The sequence below is a fragment of the Galeopterus variegatus genome, unplaced genomic scaffold (assembly GCF_000696425.1).
Source record: "Galeopterus variegatus unplaced genomic scaffold, G_variegatus-3.0.2 Scaffold2197, whole genome shotgun sequence".
In the NCBI taxonomy this organism is placed as follows: Eukaryota; Metazoa; Chordata; class Mammalia; order Dermoptera; family Cynocephalidae; genus Galeopterus; species Galeopterus variegatus.
This window is the reverse complement of record NW_007728308.1, coordinates 84,824-111,959: the sequence shown is the minus strand read 5'-3', so window position 1 is coordinate 111,959 and position 27,136 is coordinate 84,824. Positions and strand designations below refer to the sequence as shown.

General features: G+C 40.7%; 1 protein-coding gene across 1 annotated transcript in view; it reads left to right on the top strand.

The window, feature by feature from the left end:
- Positions 1–27,136, top strand: part of AR (androgen receptor) — a 165,726-nt gene that overhangs the window by 73,987 nt on the left and 64,603 nt on the right. Inside the window, exon 3 of the mRNA XM_008580900.1 lies at positions 15,735–15,886. Within this exon, the coding sequence (XP_008579122.1) occupies positions 15,735–15,886 (152 nt within the window). The remainder of the gene's footprint in view (positions 1–15,734; positions 15,887–27,136) is intronic.

The window sequence follows — 27,136 nt, the reverse complement described above, 5'->3', positions numbered from 1 at the left end:
ATTTTCCTTCTCAGGTTTTATCCTAGATTACATTTTGTTCGCCTCTGTGTTCATCTGTAATAGTTAGGTAAGGTAGGAGTATGGCAAGTGGTTATTCTCCATTTCTACTGAGGACAGACAAAAAATAATCTGAGGTATTTGGGTTAGATATGAGGAAGAACTTCATGGTCAGGACATGAGAGGTACTGTGATCAAATAGATATTGTGAAATCTCTGGCATTTTTGAGAAAAAAAAAATTTTAGTTTGTCTGATATAGTTTAGCAGTGTCCTAATTTAGGACTCAAAAGTTGTTCAGGGTCCATCTTGGCCTTCAGATTAAGATGCTCTTTGAGAAGTAACATGGCTGTTTACAAACTCTGTTCTTCAGCTTCAGAATGAGGGGAGGAGGAAGGAAAGTGGAAGAGGAGTTAAGAGGGAAGTGCCCAGGCAGCTTCTGGGCTAGACACCAAAATTCATCAATGAAGGCCACATGGTGGGTAGGAATCCGACACATGCATGGTTTATTTGTGATATAAAATATTGTAGATGCTTTGAAAGAAGTTCGTATAAGTGGGGACATGATTGTATTCTATCTAGGGGATACAGAGTCAGGAAGGGCTTCATGCAGTAGGTGATGACCTCTTGGGCTGAGACCTGAATTATGAGATGATGTGGCAAAGCAGATGGTTGGAGGAAGGGTGAGGTCATTCAAGTTGAAGGGAGTGGCTGTGTAAGTAAAGACACAGGGACACAAAGCAGCAGGGTTAGTCTGGGGAACTGCAAGTGGATAATACCACTGGAAGAAAAAGGTCGTGAAGGTGGAGAGATAAGGAACTAGAAATAAGCCTTGAATGCCAGACTAGAACCTCCGGTCTCACTTGTAACTTCAGATTCAGAAGAGTCTGGGCTAAGTAGGGGTGGAATCAGAGCTCTGTATTGCTGATTACCTTCTCGGGGGCTTCTAATACATTGGTGAGTTAGGACCACTGCTGTAAGTAAGCTATGAGGAAAAATCTGTCAGGGAGAAGAGTTACAGAAGCAGATGTTTTAAATAGCCTTCCTTGGGGGTCCTGTGTAATTTATGGACTGGAGAAGATCTAAGAGGAAGCAGAAAGACTTGAATAAAACAGGAGGAATTATTTTGGAAGGAAGTGTGTGTGTGTGTGTGTGTGTGTGTGTGTGTGTGTGTGTGTGTGTGTGTGTGTGTGTGTAGGAGAACTATTTGGGCAGTAAAATTAACTGATATTAGTCACCGATTGATTGGATAGTGGTGGTAGGTAGGGTGCATTGAGGAAGTACATTACATTAAGTCCAGAATGACTCATAGTTTTCTGGGTTGAGTCATTGGGGATTGCTACCCACCATGAGAAACGACAGTCCAATACTGGATCTTACAGTCAGAGAGACTCGAGTTCAAATCTTGAAGCCATCATTTACTGTCTGTTGATCTTAGGAAGAACACTTAAGGTCTCTGGACCTCACTGCTCTCTTCTGTCAAATGGGAATAATGATACATAACCTCATTCATTTGTTGTAAAGATTAAATGAGGTTAAAGTATATAGAGCGTAACATAGTAGCTGAGACATATAGGTGCTTCCTAAAGGTCAGCTATTATTACTGTGCTATATGTTGTGCTGTGTACTGAAGTGAGATGGGGTGGAGAATTTTTAGTCTGTGCCAATTACCTCTCTTCTCACAATCAAAATCAGTCTCTTATTTTGGGGAGCAGAGCACTCTTCCCAGGTGTCAAGTTAATACTTGGCCTTGTTTTGCCTTGGGGCCAGGCCTCACTGTATATCTAAGAGGTTAGGGTAAGCTGTGTTGTTGGTGAGTATCTCAATAAGGCTGTTTTTCTAACTTCTGTAGGTTCTTTAAGCCAACACGAAATGTTTAACCTTGGCTTTGTGGTTGTAGGCTGAGCTTGTAATCTCATCAGCATTTCATTGCTACCCAAGTTGTGTCTGCTCACATGGTGCTATCTTCCTTCTTTGGGTTTCTGAATCCTGCAGAAGCTTGTCTGAACGTTTTTTCTTAAGCTACATTGTCTGTGTTTCCCTGCTTCAGACAAAGTCACGAAAGGAATTTATTTCTTTTTATTTATTTTATTTTATTCATACAACCAACCTAGTGTGTCTGAAGTGGTACCTCAATGTGGTTTTGATTTGAATTTCATTTTTTTGGTGGCGTTTTGTTTTTTGTTTTAATTTCTTTATTTTTTGTTAGCATACCCATTGTTACAAATCATACTTATTCTTTATGCCCCTTATCCAATCCCACTCTCCCCCTCTAATAACCATAAATTTGTTTTCTCCATCCGATAGATTAACTGCTCCTCTGTTGGTTTTTTGCTTAGATAATCTGTCCAGTACTGAGACAGGTGTGATCAAGTCCTCCCCTATTATCGTAAATCAGATGCTTCTTCTATTACTCTGGAGTGTGCTTTGTGGAGAGAGAGGACCTCTTTTTTTTTTTTTTTTTGGTCTCTGCTGGTGCCTCTCCTTGTGTCAGTGCAGTTCAGAGTCTGGTGTGCCATCTGCACAGTGGCTGTGACTGCTACTGTAGAGACTAGCAGCAGCCATGGCAATTGCAGTGGCTATGGTGGGCTACCCATGTGGAAATGGTGTTTTTGGTGTGCTCTTTACAGACCCAGGCAGCTGGGTTTGGCTTCTCCTAGCTCCATGCCTCAGGCCCCTGGCTGGGCCCCAGGGCAGTGGTACCAGCTTGCCTAGTTACAGCTGGGTTCAGCTTCTCCTGGCTTCATTTCTCCTTCTAAGATGTTGTTATGGAGTAGTTGTGGGGGAGAGGGACTGGGGAAGGGGGAAAGAAATAGGGTTGGAAGAGGAGGAAGGAGGGGGGACATGATCGAGGCCTGTGGCAACCCCCTCATTCCAGCAGCGGAGACCAGGGGGTTCTAGCAGCAGCTTGGTCATTGCTGGGCTGGATGCAGATGACAGGGGGGTGTCGCTGAAGCCCTTGGCCCCCCACTGTCCCAGCTTAGGAGCCCAGGGCACTTCCTGTGGTGGCTTGGTGGTCATTGCTGGGTTGGTTGTGGATGTCAGGCGGCATGGCTGAGGCCTTCAGCTCCCTATCACCCTGGCCCGGGAGCCCATGGCACTTCTGGCAATGGCTTGGTGGTCGTCACTGGGCTGGTTGTGGATGTTGGGGGTGTGTGGCTGAGGCCCACAGCTCTCCCCCATCCCTGGCTTGGGAGCACAGAGAGCTTCCAGTCCTTCTAGGTTTTATAGGTGTTCTTTGGTGAAATGAGACCTTTACTAGTTAATGTCAAACTTTGTCTCTGGTCTGTGGGTATTTGTTTTTCTTTCAGTTCTGTGTTGGATTATTTGCTGTTCCCACCACTTAAACTCTGCACTGGAACTAATTTGTTGTCCTTTGCTTACTTCTAAAATGGGGGAACTTCCTGTGGGGACTAGAACTTGAGCCCTGTAGTTGAGCTAAGCTAAACTGCTTCATCGCTGCTGATTCCCTGGGCATGGCTTTTCTGTGCAGCTCAAATTTTAATTGTTTACCTCATATGTACTTCCAGGTCTTATGAGGTCTGGTACACCTGGATTATGTGGAAACTATGTTCTGAGCCTAGTCTTTTCAGCAAACTGCACCCCCTGCAGTTCTGTATTCCTGACCAGTCTCCACTGAATGGTCCTGTGCTGGTTGGGGGGCAGATCAGCCATCCATGCTGTGCCCCAGTGTTCCCCTGGTAGACCCGTCTCCCCCACTGCCCATACTCTAATCACTTCCCATAGGAAGGGCAATGCACTGGTCCCTCACAATGACTCACCAGCCTCTGAGTGGCTCCTTTTTTCTGTTGTCTGTGGCTCCTTGTTCCTGTGTGGGTCCATGGGAATGCTGCTGGTGGTCTTGCTGGCCTGGGGGCCACCAAGGCCCTCTTCTCTCCTGCCACCTCCGAGCAACTTCATATGAAGGTGACAGCTGTGGCTTTTGCCAGCTCTTGATCCATGCACTCACCAGCTCCACACTTGAAGCAGCCAGGGTTTGAAATGTTAGGAGCAGTCCTTTCTTTCTCTCATCATGGCTTCTCCTGTCTTCATGAACTCTGTAGGTCTATCTTCCTCTTCCCCTGAGCTCTAGTGGCCCCAGCTTGGCTGTCGTTGCTTTTTAAAGTTGTAAGTTGGTTGATTTGTGGTAGAGAGTGACACTGGAGACTGTCTATTCCACCGTCTTGTCCACAAAAAGACTTTAAAGGTAGGGTTCTTTTCCCCTAGAGTTTTCACAAGTTTTAGGTAAAGGGGGTGAGTGTTGACTGCTGATTTTCTGCCTTAACTAGTAGTGTTTAACAGAGGAGGCATCATGAAGATTGCAGAGCTCACCAGATTGGGAGTCAAATACCAAGGGGAAGTTGGAGTGCGATGGGGAAATGGGGAGAAATTACCATTTATTATGAGTATGCCTGGCCGTTTGCCATATATTGTCTGATACATTTGTCACAATACCCTTTTGGGCCTGGAGTGTTATTTCTTCCATTTTATAGATAAGGAAACTGATGGGCAGGGAAGTTCCACTTGTGCCCAACATTACACGGCTAGTGATCAGCAGTAGTGGGATTCAAACTCAGGTGTCCCTGCCAACAAAACGTTTGCTTTTTCCTCTTGCGACCCTGCAACTTACTAGAAAAATCTTTAAATCTGAGCCTCATCTGCCTCAACTGTGAAATGGGGCTGTGTAACCTTTGCTCTGAATGACAGGAAATCTTCTTGGACCAAACAGGATAGGGGTCAAGGATATGTGTATCTTGTGCCTCTCACAGTGCCCAGAATATAATAGGGCCCTCAATAAATATTTGCTGATTTTGTTCCAGCAAGAGGGTAGTTCCATGATGGCTGAGATCCATTTTGGTGGCTGCTATACTGTTCAATGCTTTTACCATCTTTTAAAAGGATTCCAGAGTATAGCTGAGTGACTGATGATGGTTGTTATATAGATTCTTCATAAAGTTCCTGTTCCAGATTCTAGGCCCTGGGAGAAATTAATGTGCAGAATGTGGCTAGAAATAATTGTTCTACAACAAAACCCTGGCATAGGCATCATAACAACTAGGTTCTAGTCTCAGTCTTGCCTCTGAATAACTGTTTCTCCTGGTCAATTCTCTGTTCCTCTCTAGGCCCCAAATTTTCCTCTGAACAATAAGGGAGTTGGACTTGATTAAGTGGGTTTCAGTCCTAACTGGACATTAAAATCATTAGGAAGCTTTGAAATAATTGGATGCCCAGACTCCACACCAGTTCAGTTAAATCAGAATAGGGAATGTGGGGAGGGGCATTGGTATTTTAAGAAAGCTTCCTTGTAAGTTTAATGTGAAGCCAAGGGTGAGAAACACTGGACTAGATGATCTCTAAGGGCCATCCAGCTCTGACAGTCCACAAGAGGCAATGCTATATAGCATGGTGAACAAAGCATGGGCTTTGGAGTTAGCCAGGCATATATTCAAATCCTGGCTCTGCTACTTACTAGTTGTGTAATCTTGAAGGAATAACTCAATATTTCTGTACCTCTGGATCTTCACTTGTGAAATGGAGATATGCTATGTGCCCTGCAGTAATAGTTGTGAGGATTAAGCCCCTTGGCCCGTGATTAGTGTATAGTAAGCCCTCAGTAAACAATCTCTTTAGTATCAGAAGTTCAAATGGAGAATGTAAGGAAAATCTTCGTCCAATAAGATTTAACAGGTAAATTAAAATCAAGTTGTTTTTTCATTTCGTGTTTCCTTGGCAATGGATTCTGGAAACAGAGAATTTGGAAACAGCTCTCAGCCCTAAGATTGGATGACGCTGCAGAAAGCAATCTGGCTAGTTCTTTCATGGCCTATTGGCTATGATGGCTAGGAAGCCATTGGAACATGTTTGGCTCACAGAAGATAGCAGATGTGGCTTAGGAAATGCAAGGATGTGATTGCAGTAAGGATTTGTCGGTTCAGCCCCATTTCTGAGAGTGATTCCAGGAGAAAAGGACAGATTTGTAATGTTGGTGGGACACCCTGATAAAAACATTTTTGCTACCACCCCTCCAACTGTCATGGCATGTTTGTCAGTGATGTAAGCTACAGAAAAATGGAAATCACCAGTAGGGCTATAAGTACCTGATATATAGTGACAAGTAATTTTTCTATTCACATTTGTGTGTTGTACAAAGCAGTCACTGCATGTTAGAATTGAGGCTTGAGTACACATTAGAGCCATGGGCACCCCCATCTGATCTCTGAGTAGATTCCAAAGTAAATGTTTGACAAGTATGTAAAACATCTAACTTGGTCAGTAACGGGACCAAGTACATAGTGGGCATTACCCTCAGTACCTGCATGCAAGACAAATTTTCTGTTTCTGTAGTAATCACCATCTTGGCCCCTTTTACGTTTCTCTTGCTACACTTTGAATTAACCATTTGTGCACTTACCTTAGTCCCAAACAAGCCAATGAAAACTCCTTGAAGAAAGGGGCTATATCTTTCTTGTCTTTACATACCCATCATTTAGCAGAGCTGTCCCTTTGTCATGTATGAATAATTGAACAAAGGAATTAATGGATGAATGAATGAATAGATGAGTGATGAAAATTAGTGTGTGCATATGGGGCTATAATTTTTGTATCCATAAAATATAACCTGGCTTGGAAGGCAAGACTTATAGAATGGCAGAGTAAGGACCTTCATAAATCCACCGCATCATAAAAGCAATGAAAACACTAGCAAAAATTATAAAACTCAACTTTTTCAGAACTCTGGGAAGAAAACAAAGGCTTTCGACAATCCAAGGAGGTTTTATTCAAGAAAAACTGCTGTAAGTTCTCTGATTATATTGGAAATAATTAGAAATCAGTAACAGAAGGAGATTTGGGGAATTCACAAATGAATTAAACAATACACTCCTAAATAAACAGTGCATTAAAGAAGAAATCACAAGGAAAACGAGAAAATACTTTGAGATGAGTGAAAATGAAAATGCATCATACCCAAACTTATTTGATACAGCTAAGCTAAAACAGTGCTTAAATAGAAATTCGTAGCTGTAAATGCCTATATTAACAAAGGCAAAAAAAAATCTCAAACTAATAACCTAAACTTCCACCTTAGTAAACTAGGACAGAAGAGCAAAGTAACAACAAAGAAAGCAAGAAGAAAGATTAATAAAGATTAGAGTGGAAATAAAGGAAATAAAGAATAAAAAGGAATAGAATCAGTGAAATAAAAAATTGGGTTTTTGAAAAAAACAGCAAAATTCACAAATCTTTAGTCAGATCAATTAAGAAAAAAAAGAAGATTCGAACCTACCTTAGAAAAAGTTAAAAATTAATTAAAACGGAATACTATGAACAAATGTATGCCAAAAATTTAGATAACCTAGATGAAATGGACAAATACCTAGGAAGACACAAACTACCTAAACTGACTCATGAGGAAAGAGAAAATCTGAATAGTCCCATAACAAGTAAAGAGTGTGGATTAATAATTAAGAAACTTTTCACAAAGAAAAGCCTATGGACAAATGTCTTTACTGTTGAATTCTATCAAAATTTAAAGAGGATTTTGTACCTATACTTTGCAAATTCTTCCTAAAAAATAAAAGACGTGGGGACACTTATTAATTAATTCTGTGAGGTCAGTATTACCTTGATACCAAAACCAAAGATGTCACACAAGAGGAAACCAATATCACTTTCTAATATAGATTAAAAACAAAATACTAGCAAACCAAATCCAGCAACAAATAAAAAGGATTATAAACAATGATCATGTGAAATTTATCTCAGGAATGTAAGGTTGATTTAACATTAGAAAATCAGTTAGTATACCATATTAAGAGAAAAAAGGACAATAGCACCACAATCACCTCAATCAATACAGGGGGAAAAATTGGCCAAAAAAAATCCACCTTTTCATGATTAAAACACTCAAAAAACTAGGAATAGGAGGGAACTTTTATAAACTGATAATGGACATCTATGAGAAACCCACAGCTAACATCATACTTAACAGTAAAAGACTGAAATCTTTCCCTGTAAGATCAGGAACAAAACAAGGATCACTGCTCTCACTATTTCTATCCACCAGTATATTTCAGTTTCTAGCCAGGGAGATTAGGCAAGAAAAAGAAGAAAAAGGCATCTAGAGTGGAAAGGAAGAAGTAAAATTATCTTTATTCACAGATGACATGATCTTGTATATAGAAAGTCATAAAGAATTCACAATAAACTATTAGAACTAATAAATTACCTCAGTGAGGTTGCAGAATACAAGACTGATGGGCAAAAATCAATTGCATTTCTATAAACTGGCAATGAAAAGTCTGTAAATGAAATTAAGAAAATAGTTCATTCACAGCATCATCAAAATAAAAGAATACTTACAAATAAATTTAACAAAAAAAGTACAAGACTTGTACACTGAAAAACACAAAATATTGTGGAAAGAAATTTAAGATCTAAATAAATGGAAAAACATTCTATGTTCATGTATCAGAACACTCAATATCATTAAGATGGCAATACTCCCCAAAGATAGAGGGAAATCCCTGTCAAAATCCTGACTGGATTCTTAGAAATGGAAAAGCGGGCGCTGAGATTCACATTGAAATACAAGGAACCTAGAATAGCCAAAACAATCTTGAGAAAGAAAAAAGTTGGAGGACTCACACTTCCTGACTCAAACCCTCACTATAAAGCTCCAGTAAGCTAGAGTGTGTGGTATTGGCATAAAGATGGACACATAGAATAAAATTGAGAATCCAAAAGTAAACCCTTACATTTATAGTCAATTGACTTTTGACATTGTTGCCAAGACCATCAGTGGGGGAAAGAATAATCTTTTCAACGAATGGTGCTAGAACAACTGGATATCCACATGTGAATAAATGAAGTTGGACCACTTCACAACTACACAAAAATGATCTTAAAATGTATCATGGACGTAAATGCTAGAGCTAAAATGATAAATCTCACAAGAAAATAAAGTAGTAAATCTTCATGACCTTAAGCTAGGCAGTGGGTTCTCGGATATAGCAGCAAAGGCACAAGCGGCTATAGAAAAAAATTGGTAAATTGGACTTAATCAAATTTGAATATGTTTGTGCTGCAAACAATACCATCAAGAAAGTAAAAAATCCAACCTATAGAATGAAAGAAAGTAGTTACATATCATATATCTGATAAGGGTATTGAATCCAGAATATATAAATAACTCTTGCAACTATAAATAAAAAGATAAATAACCCAATTTTAAAATGAGCAAAGGATTTGGATAGACATTTCTCCATAGAAAATATGCAAATGAAAAAATGCTCAGCACCATTAGCCATTAAGGAAATGCAGAGCAAGACCAAATTGAGATACCACTTCACACCCATTAGGATGGCTACAGTAAAAAGGCAGAAAAAATAACGAGTGTTGGAAAAATTGGAACCCTTATACATTGTTAGTGAAGATGTAAAATGGTTCAGCCACTTTGGAAAACAGCCTGGAAGTTTCTTAAAATGTTACCATTTGACCTAACAACTCCATTCCAGGGTATGTACTCAAGAGAAATAAAAAACATGTCCACACAAAAACGTGTGCACAAATAAATGTTCATTTCAACATTATTCATAATAGCCAAAGAGTGGAAGAATCAGAAATGTCCACCAGTCGATGAATGACAAAAACAAAAATATGGTATTTATCCACACAATGAAATATTATCTGGCAATAACGAGAAATGAAGTACTGATACCTGCATGCTACAATTCAGATAAATCTTAAAAACATCATGCTAAGTAAAAGAAGCCAGTCACAAAAGAGCACATACTGTATAATTTCATTTACATTAAATGACCATAAAAGGAAAATCTTTAGAAACATAAAGGAAATTAGTGTTGCCAGAGGCTGGGAAGCGGGGGTAATGGGGAGTGGCTGCTCATGGGTACGGGTTTCTTTTTGGATTGATGAAAGTGTTCTAAAATTAGTTTGTGGTAATAGATGTGAATATACTAAAATGGGTGAATTTTGTAGTATGTGAACTATATTTCAATAAACCTGTTAAAAAACAACCTAAATTAATTTTAAAACAGGCTATTACATAAATATTATATGTCCTTGGTAGTTTAGAATAGTGGGAGAATATGAATTTGAGAGAAAATAGTTCCAGGTATGAATTCTGGTTTTGCACTTACTAGCTCTATGAACTCGACAAGTTGTTTGCCTTCTCTATGCCTCAGTTCGCATATCTGCAAAACGGGGGTAGTGATACCTACCTCAGATGCAGCTTTTCAAAATCTAGGTCTCCATCTGTCCTCTCTACAATTTTCTCATGAAATTATTACAATCATGGTCATTTATTAAGCAGTGTGTCAGCAATGGTATGGGCTGCTTTACCTTCACAATCTCACTGATTCCTCACAGCAGTCTTGTGAGCTCTCTCTCTATGTATATATTTTTACCATTTTGCATATGAAGAAACTGAAGACAAATGGCTTGTTCAAGTTCATTACATTAGCAAGTGGCAGAGATGGGCATGAAAACCAGATCTTCTACCTATACGTCTTTCCACTTCAACCAGAGGCATCATTAAAGAGAATTGGAGGGCTAGAACTAAACTCAGGTAAAAAGCAAGCACTGCTGTCCTTGTGAATAGACGGTCATCAAATTTCAAATCTCAGGCTGGCAGCGGGGAAAGAAGCTACCCATCTATATCATAACTTTACCAACTTTTCCACTGAAATATCTCTTGTACCCACAGAAAAGTAGGCACAAAGGATCTATAATGAGAGCATAATTTTAGACTCTAATTCTATCTTTAAAATTCATGTAAGGATGTCACTGTATTCCACAATGTGATTAATAAAAAAATAATTTTTAAAATTACTAAACATCAGAAATTTATTATGTTCTATAAAGATGCTTGGTGGTTACCTAATCTTTTTCTAGCTTTGTATAAAAAGTATGTATAAAAAGATATACTTTTACACATTTAGGCTTTCTCTCTCTCTCTCTCTCTCTCAATCTCTCCATGTACTTACTCTTCCCTAAAAGCTCTGTATAACCAAGAAGGAAGCTCTTTTTTTTTCCTTAGGATATTAGACTTTTTTAATGGTAAGATGAAAAATTAAGGCAACCAAGACTTACAATGCACATACCATGTGGCAGGCACAGAGGGAATAATAAATAACATGTGTTATTTAATGTAATTCTCACAAAAAAAAAAAAAAAAAACCTCTTTACAGTAGAAAGTATTTCCAACTCTCCAGATGAGGTGAATGGAACTCAGAGAGCCTTAATGACTTTGCCCAAAGTTCAGTGGTGGAGGCAGGATTCCAACCCAGGTCTGGCTAGCTCCAAAGCCCTGCTGAGTTGACATTCCTCTCTTAAACAAGGAAAACAGGTTTGTGACTTTTACATTTCATCCTATTTCCACAGTCATTGGGGGACTTGCTCAAATGTGTCAGCCCCTTCAGAGTACCCTCAAGTCCTCCTTAGGAGAGAGTGTGGGGAAGGGAGAAGAGGAGGGGAGAAAAAAGTGGAGGGAGGGAGAGAGGGAGAGAGAGACTGGAGATCTCAGCTGGGTGCCGAAGGTTCCTAAGCCCAAATTCCCCATGGCTGAGCTGGCATTTGCAGGCTGGCAGCTTCCAGTAATCCACTTTTATTTAATTAATTGTGAACATGTTGGAGAATAGCATGTGGTGTTATGGTTCAAAACCTTCCATTCTATGCAGCAGTGCTTTTGCTTAAGACTCATAAAACCGAATGCCCTGCCTTGGGATAATAAGTGAGCCTGTAACCCAAGGGAGGTGCGAAGAAACATGTTGCATGCAAATTCTGCACTTGTTCTCAAAGCAAACCTCTGCTGTGCTTGCAATTAGTATGTTATTTCGGATGACGTTAGAAGCTTCTGAGGCTTTTCTTTTAGTTTTTCTTCTATATGTGCTATTATAATCATACAAAAAAATACCTGTAATATATAGGTAAGCTATACAGCACAACAGGAAAATGAACACTCATGAACCCTGATTAAAGAAGCAACAACATTAGCAACACCATTGCATCAACCCTGCTAAAATGGAAACTCTGTAAGGGCATGGTTTTTTAGTCCATTTTGTTCATTGCTATATCCCCAGGACCTAGAATGGTACCTGGTATGTGATAATAAATTTTTTAAAATAAATGCATACGTCTACTTGTATCCTCCTTTTTCATCATCACTCTTGGGCTCCCCTCAGAGGTATCCACAACCTACATTTGGGGCTTATTATTCTTTGCATTTTGATGGTTTGTTAAACATATATATTCCCAAATAACATACTGTTTGCATTTGCTTCTTTTTGAATTTTATGTAATAGGATCATATTGTATGTATACTATTGTGAGTTATGTCTTTCACACAACATTATCATGTGAGATTCAAGTATGTGTAGCTTTATTCTGTTTCTTGTCATTGCTGAATTGTATTTTATTGAATAAGTGCACCATAATTTATTTGTCCTTTCTCCCAATAGTGGATGTTTATCATTTCTGCTCTTATAAACAAAGCTGCTATGACCATTCTTGCATGTGCCTCCTGATACACATGTGCATTTATATCCTCTAGGATATAAATGTGGGAAAGGGAATGAAGTTGGAATTTTCATTTTCAACACCCAAAGGTCAATCCATGAGTCAGAACTGCAATATGCCCTTTGTCCACACTAGGCCAGGGTCAGTGGGAATACTGTCCAAAATATTTTGCCGGGGGGGAGGTGCACTGGTAAGGCCTGTAGTTATTATCTCAGATCTCTAGTTAAAGTGGGGTGTAGTTAGATTCTGAAATCCTTTCCATTATTTTTCCTCCCCTTCCTCCTTTATAGTTATTTTTGTGCAAGGTGCACTTTATTAAACTCATATCTAATAAACAAAATGTTCATGAATTTTTTCAGTCTTTCATTGATTGTAAATTTGATTAATTAGTTTATTTTAAACAATTTTAACTATTTTAAATTTTAATATTTATGAAAATTTCTATTTAAAAATTTATTTGAATAAGAAGAACACTTAACATGAGGTTTACCCTCATAACAAAATTTTAAGTGCGCAATACTGTATTAAATATAGGCACAGTGTTGCACAGCAGATCTTTAGAACATTCATCTGCTTAACTGAAACTTTATACCCATTGAACAGCAACTCCTCATTTCTATTTCTTAAAGGCCCTTTGCAAAAAGACCTCTTATTTACTTTCTGCATATTTCCATTTTGTTTACCTGATATTTATTTTGTAATCATATAATAATAATTGTTATCATTATCATCATCTTATTTACCCATACATGCCTATATGCCTGTCGAAAAATAATCCTGTCCTTGAGGTGTTTCCTCATCTGTAGCAGTCTGCACTCTGCTTTATTATATCATTTACTATGTTGTTGTACAGTATGTTGTTTCCTGTCTCTCTTTTCTATTAGATGGTAAGTTGCTTAGGGGCAAGGACAATATGTTGATTATCACTACATCCCCAGCACCTAGCCCTGTGCCTGGTCCATCGAGCCAGGTGTAAAGAGTTGAGTTGAGCTAATCTATCTAATCTCAAACTTTGATATCATAACATGGTCTGTCAGTGGTTAAGAATCTGCACTTTGGAGTCAGATTTACCTAGGATGGACTCCTGGCCTTGCCACTTACTAGATGTGTGATCTTGGACAAGTTTACCTAATTGTTCTGAGCATCCGTTTTCTCTTCTACAGTATATGGATGATACAGAGCTATCTGTCAGGATTGTTGGGAAAATTAAATGAGATGGTGCGTATGAAATGGTCTGGCACATAGAGTGCCTAAGTACAAGTCTTTTTGATTTTATTTGAATTGTTTATGTTAGTGACAGAAGTCAAAAAAGGGGAGAGGAGGAAGACACTTGTGAAAAATTTCTGCTGCTTCTCCTTGTTTTAGGACTGAGGGTGAAAGCACAATTTTACTAAAGGCAATAGCACTTTCAGCCAAAGAAATGCCATCCTTAGCATTTGGTTGAATTTTATATTGGAAGCTAACTCCTTTCCTGTGGGACCTATGGCCCTGCTACCTGTGGTTTGGTGGACAGACTCCTGCTGGCTTTCTAGTTAGGGTAAGAAATGGAAGGCTTGAGGGGAAAGAAAATAGGCCCCCATAGCCAGCTGCTGGGTTTGCATCTCAGCAGTGCTTTTTGTGGTACTTGGGAGTTGAATAAAGGCTAATGTTTGTGCCTTGGAGATAAAGTGCTAGTAAAGTGTAGTCTGAGTGATAGCTTTCTTTGCTCTTATCCTACCAGGGCTGCTCACTTGGAATTAAGGAGAAAATAGTCTTTCATGCTTTGTTGCATTCTGATGAGTGTGCTGAGCATGATTACCAAAGAGCCAAAGAGCTTTTAGTAGAAAGTAAAGGTGAGTAGTGGGAAGACAATAGGGTATTGAAAACTGTGTTGGACTTGAAGTCAGATAGTCCTGGGTTTGGTGTCAGATTGTCCTGAGCTTCTCACTTTTTTCATCTGTACAATGGATATAATAATGAAAAGGTAAACTTGTCTCACAGGGTTGTTATGAGGTGTTGAAATCACCCAGTACAGCATACAGGCTCCCATTAGGGCTTATTTTCCTTCCTTCTTTAATAAAGAAGTACTCATAAAATATAGCAATTGTATTCCTGAGGATGAGAGCGTGGTCAGTTGTCATCTATCTGAAGCAGATTAACCCAGAAGGTCACGTGAGTTTTGTTTACTGCTTAGGCATAGAACATAGGAAAGATGAAAGTTGACCTTTAGGCAGTAAGAACCATGTTCCATTTGTTCAAACTTGAATTAATTACTATGGGAGACTGAGAATTACCCTTCCATAAAGGTTTTAGAATCGGCTTTCTGGCCCCTCCCCTTAACATCCACCTGGAAAAACTCAGGAACAGATCTTGGAGACAGGCAGTTAGACTGGGTAACTTCTGAAGCTCCATCCTTGCTCAAGGAACTTATGAGTCCTTTAGTGGCCAAGTGTTTTGATGGAAGCCGGAAAGTCATCCAGCATTACTGTGCATCATTTCAATAAGAGCCTCAGGCATAGGGATCCCACTACTTTATGTTGTGGAGTGGGGGAGGGGGGATGGCAACATGATCTAGAGAGACTCCTAAGGAAAGTGAGGGAATGGGGGGAAAAAAGACCATTGAAGACTGGTGTGATAATATTCACCAGGATCCTTCACTTGTGTATTTATTCCAAGGGCTTTCTATTCATTGTCTGATTTATATTACCACTAACAGCAGCTCAGCAGAATGAATAATTATCCTTATTTTACAGATGAGATTTGAGGCTCAGAGGGCTAAAGTAAAGCATATAAAACTGCTTCCATATTTGGTCTGGTTTGGTCATAAGTCTTCTTTTGGATGAAATAAAGTAGTAGGGCTGGGTTCACACCATCTCATTGCTCTGAAAATGTTGCTTGGCCACCACCCCGAGTTAGATATCTTAACCTCAGGTTTCCTGCCTTCATCCTTCCCTGATATAGATATAGCCTGTGAGATTGGTTAATTACAGAAAACTTCCCTAATCTCTTGACAGGATCCAAAAAGGCTCTGTTCACAGCAGAGGAAACTCTACAAACATCATACTTAGGAGAAGTCCCAGGAAAATTCAGCTTCGCACTGGCTCACTTGAGCAATGAATAATAATTTAAGCATGCAGTTTACTCCTGAAAACCTTAGACTTCTGCCCTCTTGTTTCTACCACCCACTGACAACTGTTGCATTATTTTTGTGTGTGTGTCTTTCCAGTTTGGAGAGCGCCAGGGACCATGTTTTGCCCATCGACTATTACTTTCCACCCCAAAAGACGTGCCTGATCTGTGGGGATGAAGCTTCTGGCTGTCATTATGGAGCTCTCACTTGTGGAAGCTGCAAGGTCTTCTTCAAAAGAGCCGCTGAAGGTAAAAGGGTCTTGCACACTCACCTTTATTTCTCTTTCTCCTTTACCTTCTAGAGAGAAAGACACCAACCTTCAAGGGCTCAGGATTGTATCATCTCAGGGACAGAGTCATTAGCAGTACCCTCTCAAAGAACCTACGAGCCTAAAAAAGCAAAGTTTCATACTTGCTTGTCCCCTGGCTTTGGCTGCCTTGGTTGTACAGGCAATGTAGGCAATGAAGTTGGCCCCAGCTGGAGCTTGGGTCTTGGTGGGTCCTAGGAATGAAAGAAAAATTAATGATTTGAAAACATTTAATTTCCTCCATGCTTGTTTTCCACTCCACTGCCTAGCAAGGGAAAAAATTGTCCTTATTAAAGAGGTTAGAAGTGGAGAAGCCCTGAGTCCTCAGCCTGTACTCTATGGTGAATACAAGACTGTTCCTTAGCAAAGGCTTCTGGCCTCGGCCCCAGAAAGAAAACGTTCTCTCCATTCAGCAGACCATCAGTCTCTGCACCTGCTCCCCGCTGCTGCTGCCTCCTTGGGACCTCTGTTTGCATTAATAGGTAGGTAAGAACCTAGAGTGCAGAAATACGTTTATTCTCCTCTCCGGAGGCCCATCAGGACCTGCTCATTGGTCCGGAATCCCAAGCCAAATAGCATCTTATATCTGGCTAAGTGGGCTCAAGCCCTGGCTCCTTAGTCTTATTTAGCTTAGAACAACTCATGTCTGCTCATCCCCCAGAAGTGCTAAGCCTATATCCCACAGCAGGAACTCTCATTTCCAGGCCTCTTATATATGCTAGTGCCTCCTTCCTTCCTAATCACCTTAGGCTTAAGCTTTCTACTCATCCACCTCACTCCCCACCCTGTACCAAGGGCTTCCTCCTCAAAGGGACACTGGTGAGCAGCCCCTACACAGAGATGCTCTGCTCTGGGACCAGACCCAGTTGTTAAACACCACTGTGCACCCCTGCCCCCACTTTCCACAAAGGAGTGGACTTCCTGCTAAGGCCTTTTTCCTTCCCTTTCACTGTCCTGGAAGTGTTGAATTCCAAATCAGAACCAAAACAGAGAAACCCTGAGGACAGTCTTAAAAAACAGGTGTTTAGGCCACCCCTTTCACCAGGAATGTGCTGACACCCACCAGAGGACAACAGAAGCATGAGAGGGTTCATAGCATCTAGAGGAAAAGTAGAAAGTAGGTGCCCTTTAACTGGTCTCCTTGTTAATAGCCAACCACAATGAGTATAGTTTCATCATTTTGGCTGGGTGTCAGAAACACTTATAAAACAGAAAAATGTCATGTTGTTTTCTTCCAGTCCCCAAAGTAACAAGGAGGTAGCTAGTATTTGATATCACTGAAAACATGCTGCATGTTCTACTCATACCCCCGAGTGGCCCATTGCTACTGTCTATGCTGGGCTAATATGAGGTCCAGGTCCCAGTAGCTAGGCCTAAGCAATTTGGAAAGATCCTGAGATCAGTGCCTTTCTTTCTTAAGAGCACTTACAAAAGGATGGCTTTTAGAAAAGGAAGTGAGGAGCAGCTTTTATGACCTCTAATCATCCCAAGTTCCCTACTGAAACCCTGCCACTTCCCCATATCCTGTCCTCTAGCAGGCCCTGTATAGAAGCAGTGAATGAACCAGAGCACTCATCCAGAGCCAGAACGTTAGCAAGCCCAGAGACCACGGTAATAGCAGCCATATCAGATGGGAAAGGAGTTCGAGTCAGCAAGTGCACAAGCAAATTCAATGGTCAGATAGATTCGATTATACCCGATACTGCCTCTGGGTTTTACAAATCTCTGACACCAAATTGTTCTTTTCAGAAAGCAGGGAAAATGATCAACCATGTGGTGAAAGAGAAGATTTTGCCATCATATCATACATCCTACACGGGAGCTTTCTGCAGGAGTTAGGGATGAAGGAGGGGGGCTGGCAGAAAGGCAGCTGGCAGGGCTGCCTGGGGGGAGCTCTGCTATTATGTGGAACCTGGGCTATTTGACAAATGGAAGAGGAGAGATGGGGTGGGGGTGGGGGGAAATCACCCAATTTACAGAACATATAGAAATCCAGCAAAGTCTCAAATTGCTCCATACCCTAGAGTCACTTAAGGAAACTCAGTGTTTTTTTTTTTTTTTTTTTGAGAAAGCAAGCCTCTGTGAGCTCATGAGGCCAAATGCTCTTGACTGCTTCAAACAGGAAAAATCACCAATGGATTCCCTGCAAAGCCATGAAGGAGAACCTTATGAGTTCCTTGGTTACATTGGAATATAGACGCCAGATTTCAGTCCTGAGCCCTTTGAAGGACAGGAGAAGGTAGTTTAGGAAGAAAAAAAAAAGAGAGAGAGAGACACTACACAAAACAAAGCCAAAAAAATTATTAGTGTTTTCTTTCTCCTCCCACCTGTAAAGCTGGGTGACTTGAGTTTACTGCCGTCATTATCCCTATTTGAAAGCAGGGGGCTGTCTTATTACCCGAAGAGAACATTTATTCATTTTTTTTTTTACCATCTTTACAATGCATCTTTATCACCCAAATGGCCTTTCTGAAGGTGGTTCTGAATCTGCCTTGTTGAAACTTGGAATTACACCCATCTTGGAGAGAGTAGGAGCACAAATCTTGCTCTTCCTCATTTGTTTGTTGTTGTCAGTTAACTCAGACTGAGTATTCAGAGTGTTGATTATCACTTAATTCATGGTTTTAGAAATCTTTGAACTGGCACAGGTACAAGACTTAAAAGCCTGGCATGTCAGACAGAAATCCATTTCTAGCTTTGGTGGTTCATAAAGCATGAGGCTTTAATGTTGTCATTGGTGCAGGGCTCAGCACAGAGTCAATTATAATCTGGCCAGGATTTCTTGTTGGGGAGGAAAAGGAAGAGAGAGCCCCACATTTTCTCATTGTCAGTAATGCTGGGGGGGTTAGGTGAGGGTAGGATGAGGCTGGGCAGGGAAAGATCTACACACTTTTGAGAGAAAAAATAATGGTACTAGGCTATGGGGGTGAAGTCACTATAATCTAGTTTAGGGATACTTAGTAAAAGAGTGCGTGTGTGGCTGGAGGGATGGTCTGTGGATTAGAAACAAGCATGAGGAGAAACAGCTGGTTTGTGGGCTGGGTAGAATGAGCAGGGAAGAGAAAGGGATGGCATGTTGGATTCTAGCTAAGAGGCCCAGAAGTCAAAGGAAGGCAGTGACCATACACAGGAGTAGGGGCTCAGAGAGGTTTTAGTTGTGTGGTTTTAGATAAGAAATTTCCCCGTTTGGACCTCAGTTTTTCCCATTTGTAAAATAAGGGAGTTGAACTAGATGCTTTTAAAATGCCCTTCCAGCTTAGATTTTTTTGTGACAATTGTACAAATTATAAACATCATCACCATTCTTTCAGCCAACACACATGCATTTATACCTATATGCACTTTTGGTTTTGCCTTCCTAGCAGATAGCACATCTCATACCCTAATTAATTAAAAATCAGTCTTCAAATGGGGATAGAGCCAGCTGAGAGGTTGCACTATGGATGAGCTGGGTTAAAAGCCAATACTTTGAGATTCTCCCTTGTGGTCATGGCCGGGTAACTTCCTTTTTTTTCCATTTTCTCATCTGGAAAATCAGGATATGAATCCCCATCTCTACTTCTTCATGTTTCAAAGAGGGTTAATTAATTCATCATGTGCATTATGTGCTCAAGAATTTACTATTTTTCAGACATTTTCTAGTAAAACATTGGAGATTGTACATCCATTTGTTTTGTACACATGGAGTGCTGTTTGGTACACATCATAAAACTGAAACTGTAGTTTACATTCTGAACTCAAAGAATTACACCATCCTCACTGATGTTTACAATATGTCCCAATTTAGTTTCCTTGGCAAAATTTATATAAGTATGGCTTTGATTCTCTCTCTCGCTTCAGGTTTTTGTGAGGGAAGAAATGTAAGTGAACCCTCATTGAACTCTTTCCTTTAAATCCATTCTTTCCCACTTCAACTCATGTGGAATTGAATATTACTTTTTGTTTGGAGTTTTTGGTGCATGTCAGTGTCCTCTTCACTCCTTGACTTTTTAAGCAACATTTCCCAGGGGCAAATTAACTCTGTTAGGAGTATCTGCTTGCAGCTTCAACAGAGCCTTGATCAGGTATCTTTGCCCAAGGAGTTGACTGATCTTTACTTTGCGAGTCCTAGAGATCTTTTCACAAAGCTCCTCTTATCTTTCTGTGTCTGGTTTTCTTAAATATCACAGTAAGACTTTCGATCAGGGGCTGGTAAACTTTTTCTGTAGAGGGCCAGGCAGTAAATATTTTAGGCTTTGTGGGTCATATGGTCTCTGTTTCAGCTACTCAGCTCTGCCTTTGTAGTGTGAAAGCAGCCGTAGATGATACGTAAACTAATGGGTGTGGCTGTATTCCAATAAAACCTTATGGGCACTGAAATTTGAATTTCATTTAATTTTCACATGCCATTAAATATTATTTTTCTTTTGATTTTTTTCAGCCATTTAAAAATGTAAATATTATCCTCAGCTCTTGAGCTTCACAAAAAGAAGTGGTGGATTGGACTTGGCTTCCAAGCTGCAGTTTGTTGACCCCTACTTCATATGGTCGCTCCTGTGCTTTCAAATGTGTAGTAAATTTTATTCTTTCCAGTCTCCTAGTATCTTAGTAACTCTGTAGATTATCTCATTTTTAAAATTTTTCCCAGTTGGCCTGTCAAAGTTTGCATGTCTTGCTTGCACAGAGTGCCTGGGCTGGTAGCCTCTTGGTCTTGAGCTTTTTTACTAGACAGGAGAAAAAAGTAAATCTAAGAATCCAAGAAAAGGATTTTTTTCTGATGATCTAGTAGATGACTCCCCCTTGCAATACTCAGAGGAAACATTGAAAACACTGCACACATTTTCAAGACTTGTGTACTGTAAGCATGTGGATAACCATGAAATATGTATAAATGAATTTTGCTGAATGCCACGTTTACTCCAAATGATAAAGTGGAAGGGCTTTGGCAACTACCTGGCACCAAATGTTATGGAAAAACCCTCTGTTTCATAGAAGGTAGAGCCCAGGTGGTCTGATCTGTGGATCTGCCATATATTACCTCATGATTTTCTGTCTTCACACATTTTCTGGCTTAATTCTGTCCCTCCTCATAACAAGACTAGACCACAGGCTTGCAGAATAAATAATTTAGCTCTGTAATTAATTGTAGTTGGTACCCACCCAAATCTTTGTCAGTGCCCAATTTAGTAGCTATGCCAAGGATTTGCCAGTGCTGCTCTATAGTGCCTGTACCTGCTTAGTTATAGCATGTGCATTTTATGAAACAATGATTAACAAGAAGTTACCATAGCACTTGCACCATTAGTAAGTATCTGTAAAGTTCACGTGCCCTTTGTCACTTGCCAGATCTTTGGAGTCCATTTGCCTCCTTCTACCATGCCTTACTGATTCCCCAGTTTCTTGTTTTTTGTGTGCCTGTTCATATACTGCAGCCAGAATCTTCTCCAATCCCTCAAGAAAATCTCTTAGTGACTCAAATTTCGGGGTGGTTCTTTTTTGCAGTTGGCTACTATTTCAAGGGTAAGTGTTAGACCCATTTTCTCTTCAGAGGTGGGAGTTATGTCTTACTTCTCTGGTCTCCAGTTCCACAGCAAAAAAAAAAAAAAACATACTGTTCCTCAAAATAATTGAACTTAGTGAGAAACTATCATTATAAAAAGAAATCTTCGGTTACAATAGCCATGTGTGCATACTTCTTGAACCTGTTATTCAATTGTTCATACTTTTCCCCTCTCCCTTCATAGCTATGCAACTGCACTGAGCATTCCAAGAAGGCAGGTGAGCTTTGTACCTACAAACCTGCAGAAGAGAGAACTGAGATTGGGAGGTGAATGACTCTTTATAAGAAGAACAAGGATTAGCATTCTTGTTCTCTTTTCTTCCAGTCTGTGCTGTGACTACTGAAGAATCCCAGTGAAATCACTATACTTCCTCACTAGACAAGTGCCTATCTCTACAGAGCACCTCATAAGAACAGTCCTGGTAGTAATTTGCATTTACCGAGTTCTTGCTACATGTAGGGCTCACATACACAAAATACAGAGCATACTTCCAGGAGCTTACAGTCCAGTGATCAGAACCCTGGCTATCTTTAAATTGATTTAATGGGTGAAGAGCCACCATATCCATTTGAACTTCCCAACCACCTGGGACAGAGGGAGAGGTCATTCTCTTAGCTTTCTATGTGAGCAAACTGAGGCTTTGCCAGTTAATCAACAGGCAGTAAGTAGTAAAGCCAAAATTTGAACCCAGATCTTCTGGGACCAAAAGCGGCATTCACCCTGCTACACCACAGCTGCTCCTCAAATATAAATACAAGGGGTCTTCAACAATAGCCAGGCTATGAAACCAACTTAAATGTTCATCAATGGATGACTGGATAAGGAAAATGTGGTATTATACACAATGAAATTCTGTTCAGCCATAAAAAAAGAATGAAATTTTGCTATTTGCATCAACATGGATGAGCCTGGAGAAAATTATGTTAAATGAAACAGCCCAGGCACAGAAAGAGAAATACCACATGTCCTTACTCATAAGTGGGAGCTGGATTAATAAATAAACAAATAAACAATAGAGAGAGAGAGAGAAACAACAATCACCATAATACATTGAATTTTTAGAAGGAAAGAACAGAACTGCAGTTACTAGAATTCTGTGGAAAGGTGGCGGGGGAGAGAGAGGGGGGTTAAGAAGAAATTAATGAAAATTTGGTTAATGGACACAATAAATGATTAAGTTTTATAGTGATGGATAACCTAACCATCCTGATTTGACCATCAGGTATTGTACACAACTATTGATAGTCAACTTTGTACCCCACAAATATGTATAATCAATTATGCATCAATTTTAAAAAAGCTCATGGAAAGATTTGCATTGTCTTTTAATCCAATTTTTCCATGAAATTTTGAAATGCTTTTGTATACTAACCCAAAGTTGAAAGAAAGCACTATGCCTAGGCAAACAAGAAAGGCAACAGTGAATAGGAACTATAGAGTCAAATATGAGAGAAGGAAGTTAAGAAAGACATAAGAACTGTGGGGAGAAACTGAGGAGCCACTGAGTAGCACTAACATCACAAGGAGCTTGCCTTCCTAAGAAAGCCCCTAAAATTTAAAACAGATGGCAGTTCACTCACTTCATTAGGTAGGGCCAGGGACATGTGAGCTGTAGTCCTTCTACCAACTCATACTCTTCATAGGGAAAGTTCTGATTTGATAAAACCAGTCCTGGTAGCTCTCTCTTTATTAAGTTTATTTATTTATTAATATTATTTTTTATATTCTATGATGTTGCAGAGCAGTTGGGAGGGAAGAGGAGAGAGAAGTGAGAAAGAAATAGGGTGCGAGAAGGAGGAAGGAGGAGGGGTGGGGTTGAAGCCTGTGGCACCTCCTCATTCCGGCAGGGGAGACCAGAGGGCTTCCAGTGGTGGCTTGGTCATTGCTAGGCTAGGTGCAGATGTCAGGGGGTGTAGCTGAAGCCCTCGCCCCCCACTGCCCCAGCTTGGGAGCCCAGGGCACTTCTTGTGGCAGCTCAGTGGTTGTCACTGGTCTGGTTGCAGGTGCCAGGGGGGCTTGGCTGAGACCCTCGGCCCCCCACTTCCCCAGCTCAGGAGAGCCCAGGGCACTTCCTGTGGTGGCTCAGTGGTCATCACTGGGCTGGTTGTGGGTGTTGGGGGACATGGTTGAGGCCCCCAGCCCTCCCCACTCCCTGGCTTGGTAGCCCAGGGGACTTCCATTCCTTCTAGGTTTTATAGGTGTTCTTTGGTGATGTGAGATCTTTACTAGTTAATATCAAACTTTGTCTCTGGTCTGTGGGTATTTTGTTTTTTCTTCCAGCTCTGTGTTGGATTATTTGCTGTTCCCACCACTTTAACTCTGCACCGGAACTAATTTGTTGTCCTTTGCTTATTTCTAAAATGGGGGAACTTCCTGTAGGGACTAGCACTTGAGCCCTGTAGTTGAGCTAAATTGTTTTTTTTTTTTTTTTTTTTTAACTTTGCTGCTGATTCCCTGGGGAAGGCTTTTGGGGCAGCTCAGGTTTTAATGGATGACTCCATAGGTACTTCTGGGATCCACTACACCTGGGTTGTGTAGATACTCTGGTCTGAACCTTAGTCTTTTCAGCAAAATGCATCCCCTGCAGTTCTGTATTCCTGACCAGTCTCCACTGAGTGGTCCTGTGCTGACTGGGGGGAAGATCAGCTGTCCTTGCTGTGCCCCAGTGGGCCTATCTCCTCTACCGCCTGTGCTCCAAACACTTCCCATGGGACGGGCCATGTGCCAGTCCGTTGTGATGACTCACCGGCCTCTGAGAGGCTTCTTTTTTCAGTTTTTGTGGCTCCTCGCTCCTATGTGGGTCCATGGGAACCTTGTCAGTGGTCCTGCTGGTCTGGGGGCCACCAAGGCCCTCCTTTCCCCTGCAGTCTCCAAGCAACTTCATACAAAGGGCACAGCTGCAGCTTTTGCCAGCTCTTGCTCCGTGTGCTCACCATCTCTAGCCTTGAAGTGGCCAGGGCTTGAAATAGTCTGAGCAGTTCTTTCTTTCTTTCATGGTGGTTTCTCCTGCCTTCATTCACTCCATAGATCTCTCCTCCTCTTCCCCTGAGCTCTAGTGGCCCCAGCTTGGCTGTTGTTGCTTTTTAATTGTTGTAAATTAGTTGATTTGTGGGAGGGAATGATGCTGGGAACTGTCTATTCTGCCATCTTGATCAGAAGCCTCCTGGTAGCTCTTAATTCAATCTCATCGCGTTAGCACCGAACAGAAAGCACAATTTAATACCTGTGCTCCTGAGAATTTTGCTCCTCTTTACCAAGCTAATGGAAGAACTCGAAGACAGGATGTATGGGTATAAGTGGTAGATGCATAGTTTCTTGGCTTTTTGCTTTAAACCTTCTGAGAGTAGTGTGCTACAGTGTTTTCCATTGGGCCAGGAGCAAGAGAAATCTACTTCCCTCCTCTTTGATGTCAGGAAGCCGAGAATATTATTTTTTAGGACAGAACTAAAAGATCACAGAGACAAAAGCTTGTTTTCCTCTATCAGGGTTTTTAAATTCTGTTCTTCCTTTCTCTTTTGGCATACTTGATTGTGTGGATGGACCTTGATTTCACTGTAGTGTCTGGATGTGGACTCCAGAGACTGTGGGCCTCTCACAATACCTTAAGTTAGATAAGCACATTCCTACAAATCACAAGCTCATTTACTTTCAAGACAGTTTATTCAGTCACAAGTTGTTTAATGAAAAGATTTAAAAGATTTGCAGTGCACAGAATCACAGGAGACTAACCTGTTAAAACTTGAAGGAAAGGAACTTGGAAATCTTAAAATCTGACCAAGCCATTACATGGATGAGGAAAAGGAGACCCCGAGAGAGGAAGTGACTTTCCCAGGTTTGTATAACATGTAAATGGCAGAAATGAGGGCTCCCTGCCATTTCTTGTTTCTTGTCTGAGGGGCTCTCCTGCCTCACAGCCAATCAGCAGAGACACAGAGGTTGTTACTTTAGAATCTCCAAAAATTACATGAGGCACTCTCAGCTTCCAGAAGGTGCTCAGTCCTTGGTAGTCCTCTCTGCTTCTGCCATTGTGTGAGAGCATCTTCTGTAAGTACGTGTCTTCCCCCCAGTAGAGAAATGAGTAATAACAGTAGTCTGCGGTGGAAAGGTTCTGCAAAACATTTCTTGGTGTGAGGATTCTTGCAAGGTTTTTTGTGTATACCTGCATGCATGAATTTTTTTAGGGAGAGTTTTCTTAGCTTTCATGTGATTCTCAGGGACTCTATAACCCAGAGAAGATTATAAAACACTGGTCTAGTCTCTGATATGGACTTTATAAACTTATACAGGAGTATCCTGACTACAGTGATATCCAACATGGCCATTTGATTACTGAAACTTCCCCCACATAGAGTACATTTATTGCTTATTGTGTACACTGGACCTATACCAGGCACTGGGATGAGAGATACAAGATACTGTGGATTGGTTGAATTGTGTCCCCCAAAATCCATATATTAGAAGCTTAATCCTCACTGTAACTATTGAGGGTGGGAAATCCTATTATAGTAATTAAATGGTGAGGCCTTGAAGAGCTGATTAGATTGCAGAAACCATGCCACAGTGAATGGATTAATATTGGCAGTCAGGGGCATGGTGCTGAGCACTTTAAAAGGAGAGCACATGAGAGTCTCTCTCTCTCTCTCTCTGCTCCACCATTTTCTGCCAGGTGAGACCCCTGCATTGCTGTAAAGCCACCACCAAAGAAGACCCTCACCAGATGTGTTCCCTGGGCTTTGGACTTCCTAGATATGGACTAATACACAAGATAACAAAAACTATTATTTGAGCACTCAATATACATTAGATGCTTTATAGACATTTTCTCATTCATTTCTGATAACATCTCTCTGATGTAAGTATTAATATTACCCCAACTTACAAATGAGGGAACTGGGGCACACGAGTTAAGTTACTTTCCCTAAGTCATGCAACTAGTTAGTGGCTGTGGGGTAAATATGACACACAATTATCAATATAACAGAGTGATATCAGTGCTGTATAAGAGAATAAGAGAATGAGTTCTTCTATCTGGAAAGTTTGGGAAGGTTTTACAGAAGATTTAAGGGTTGATCTAGGTCTTGAGAGATACGTAAAGATTTTGCCAGGTACAAAAAGATAGGAAGAGAACTTCAGGAAGAGAGAACAGACTGAGCAAAGACAGGGTGGTGTGAAAGTAAGAGGCTTGTTTGGGAAAGATTATGGAGTCTGGGGGTCATTGTGGGAAATCTCTTCAGATGCAACAAGCCCCTTAATGGCCTTCAATTGGCCTTTTGTGCCTGGCTCCCTCCCCATGCTGAGCTGTCTATAGCTGCCCTACTCTAGTCTCTGGGCTTTTTGGAAGCAGGTAGGTAGTGGAACATCCAGGTGATGGAAGAAGATGTAGTGCAAGAGCAGTAGATGTGGCTCTGGCTGTACCACCGACTTACCATGTGGCCTTAGTCATGTCTCATTCCCTCTTTGCACGTTAAAATCTCCACCTGAACAAAAAAAATGATTGGACTAAATGATCTTGAAAATTTTAACAAGAAATTATATAACAACTTAAATCTTTAACAATAATTTTTAGTAGTAAATCTCTAAAATGTTGTATATATTCCAGATGTGTCCATTGGCCAGTGGTTCACTTTGTATGTGTCATCCTTGGTAAACAT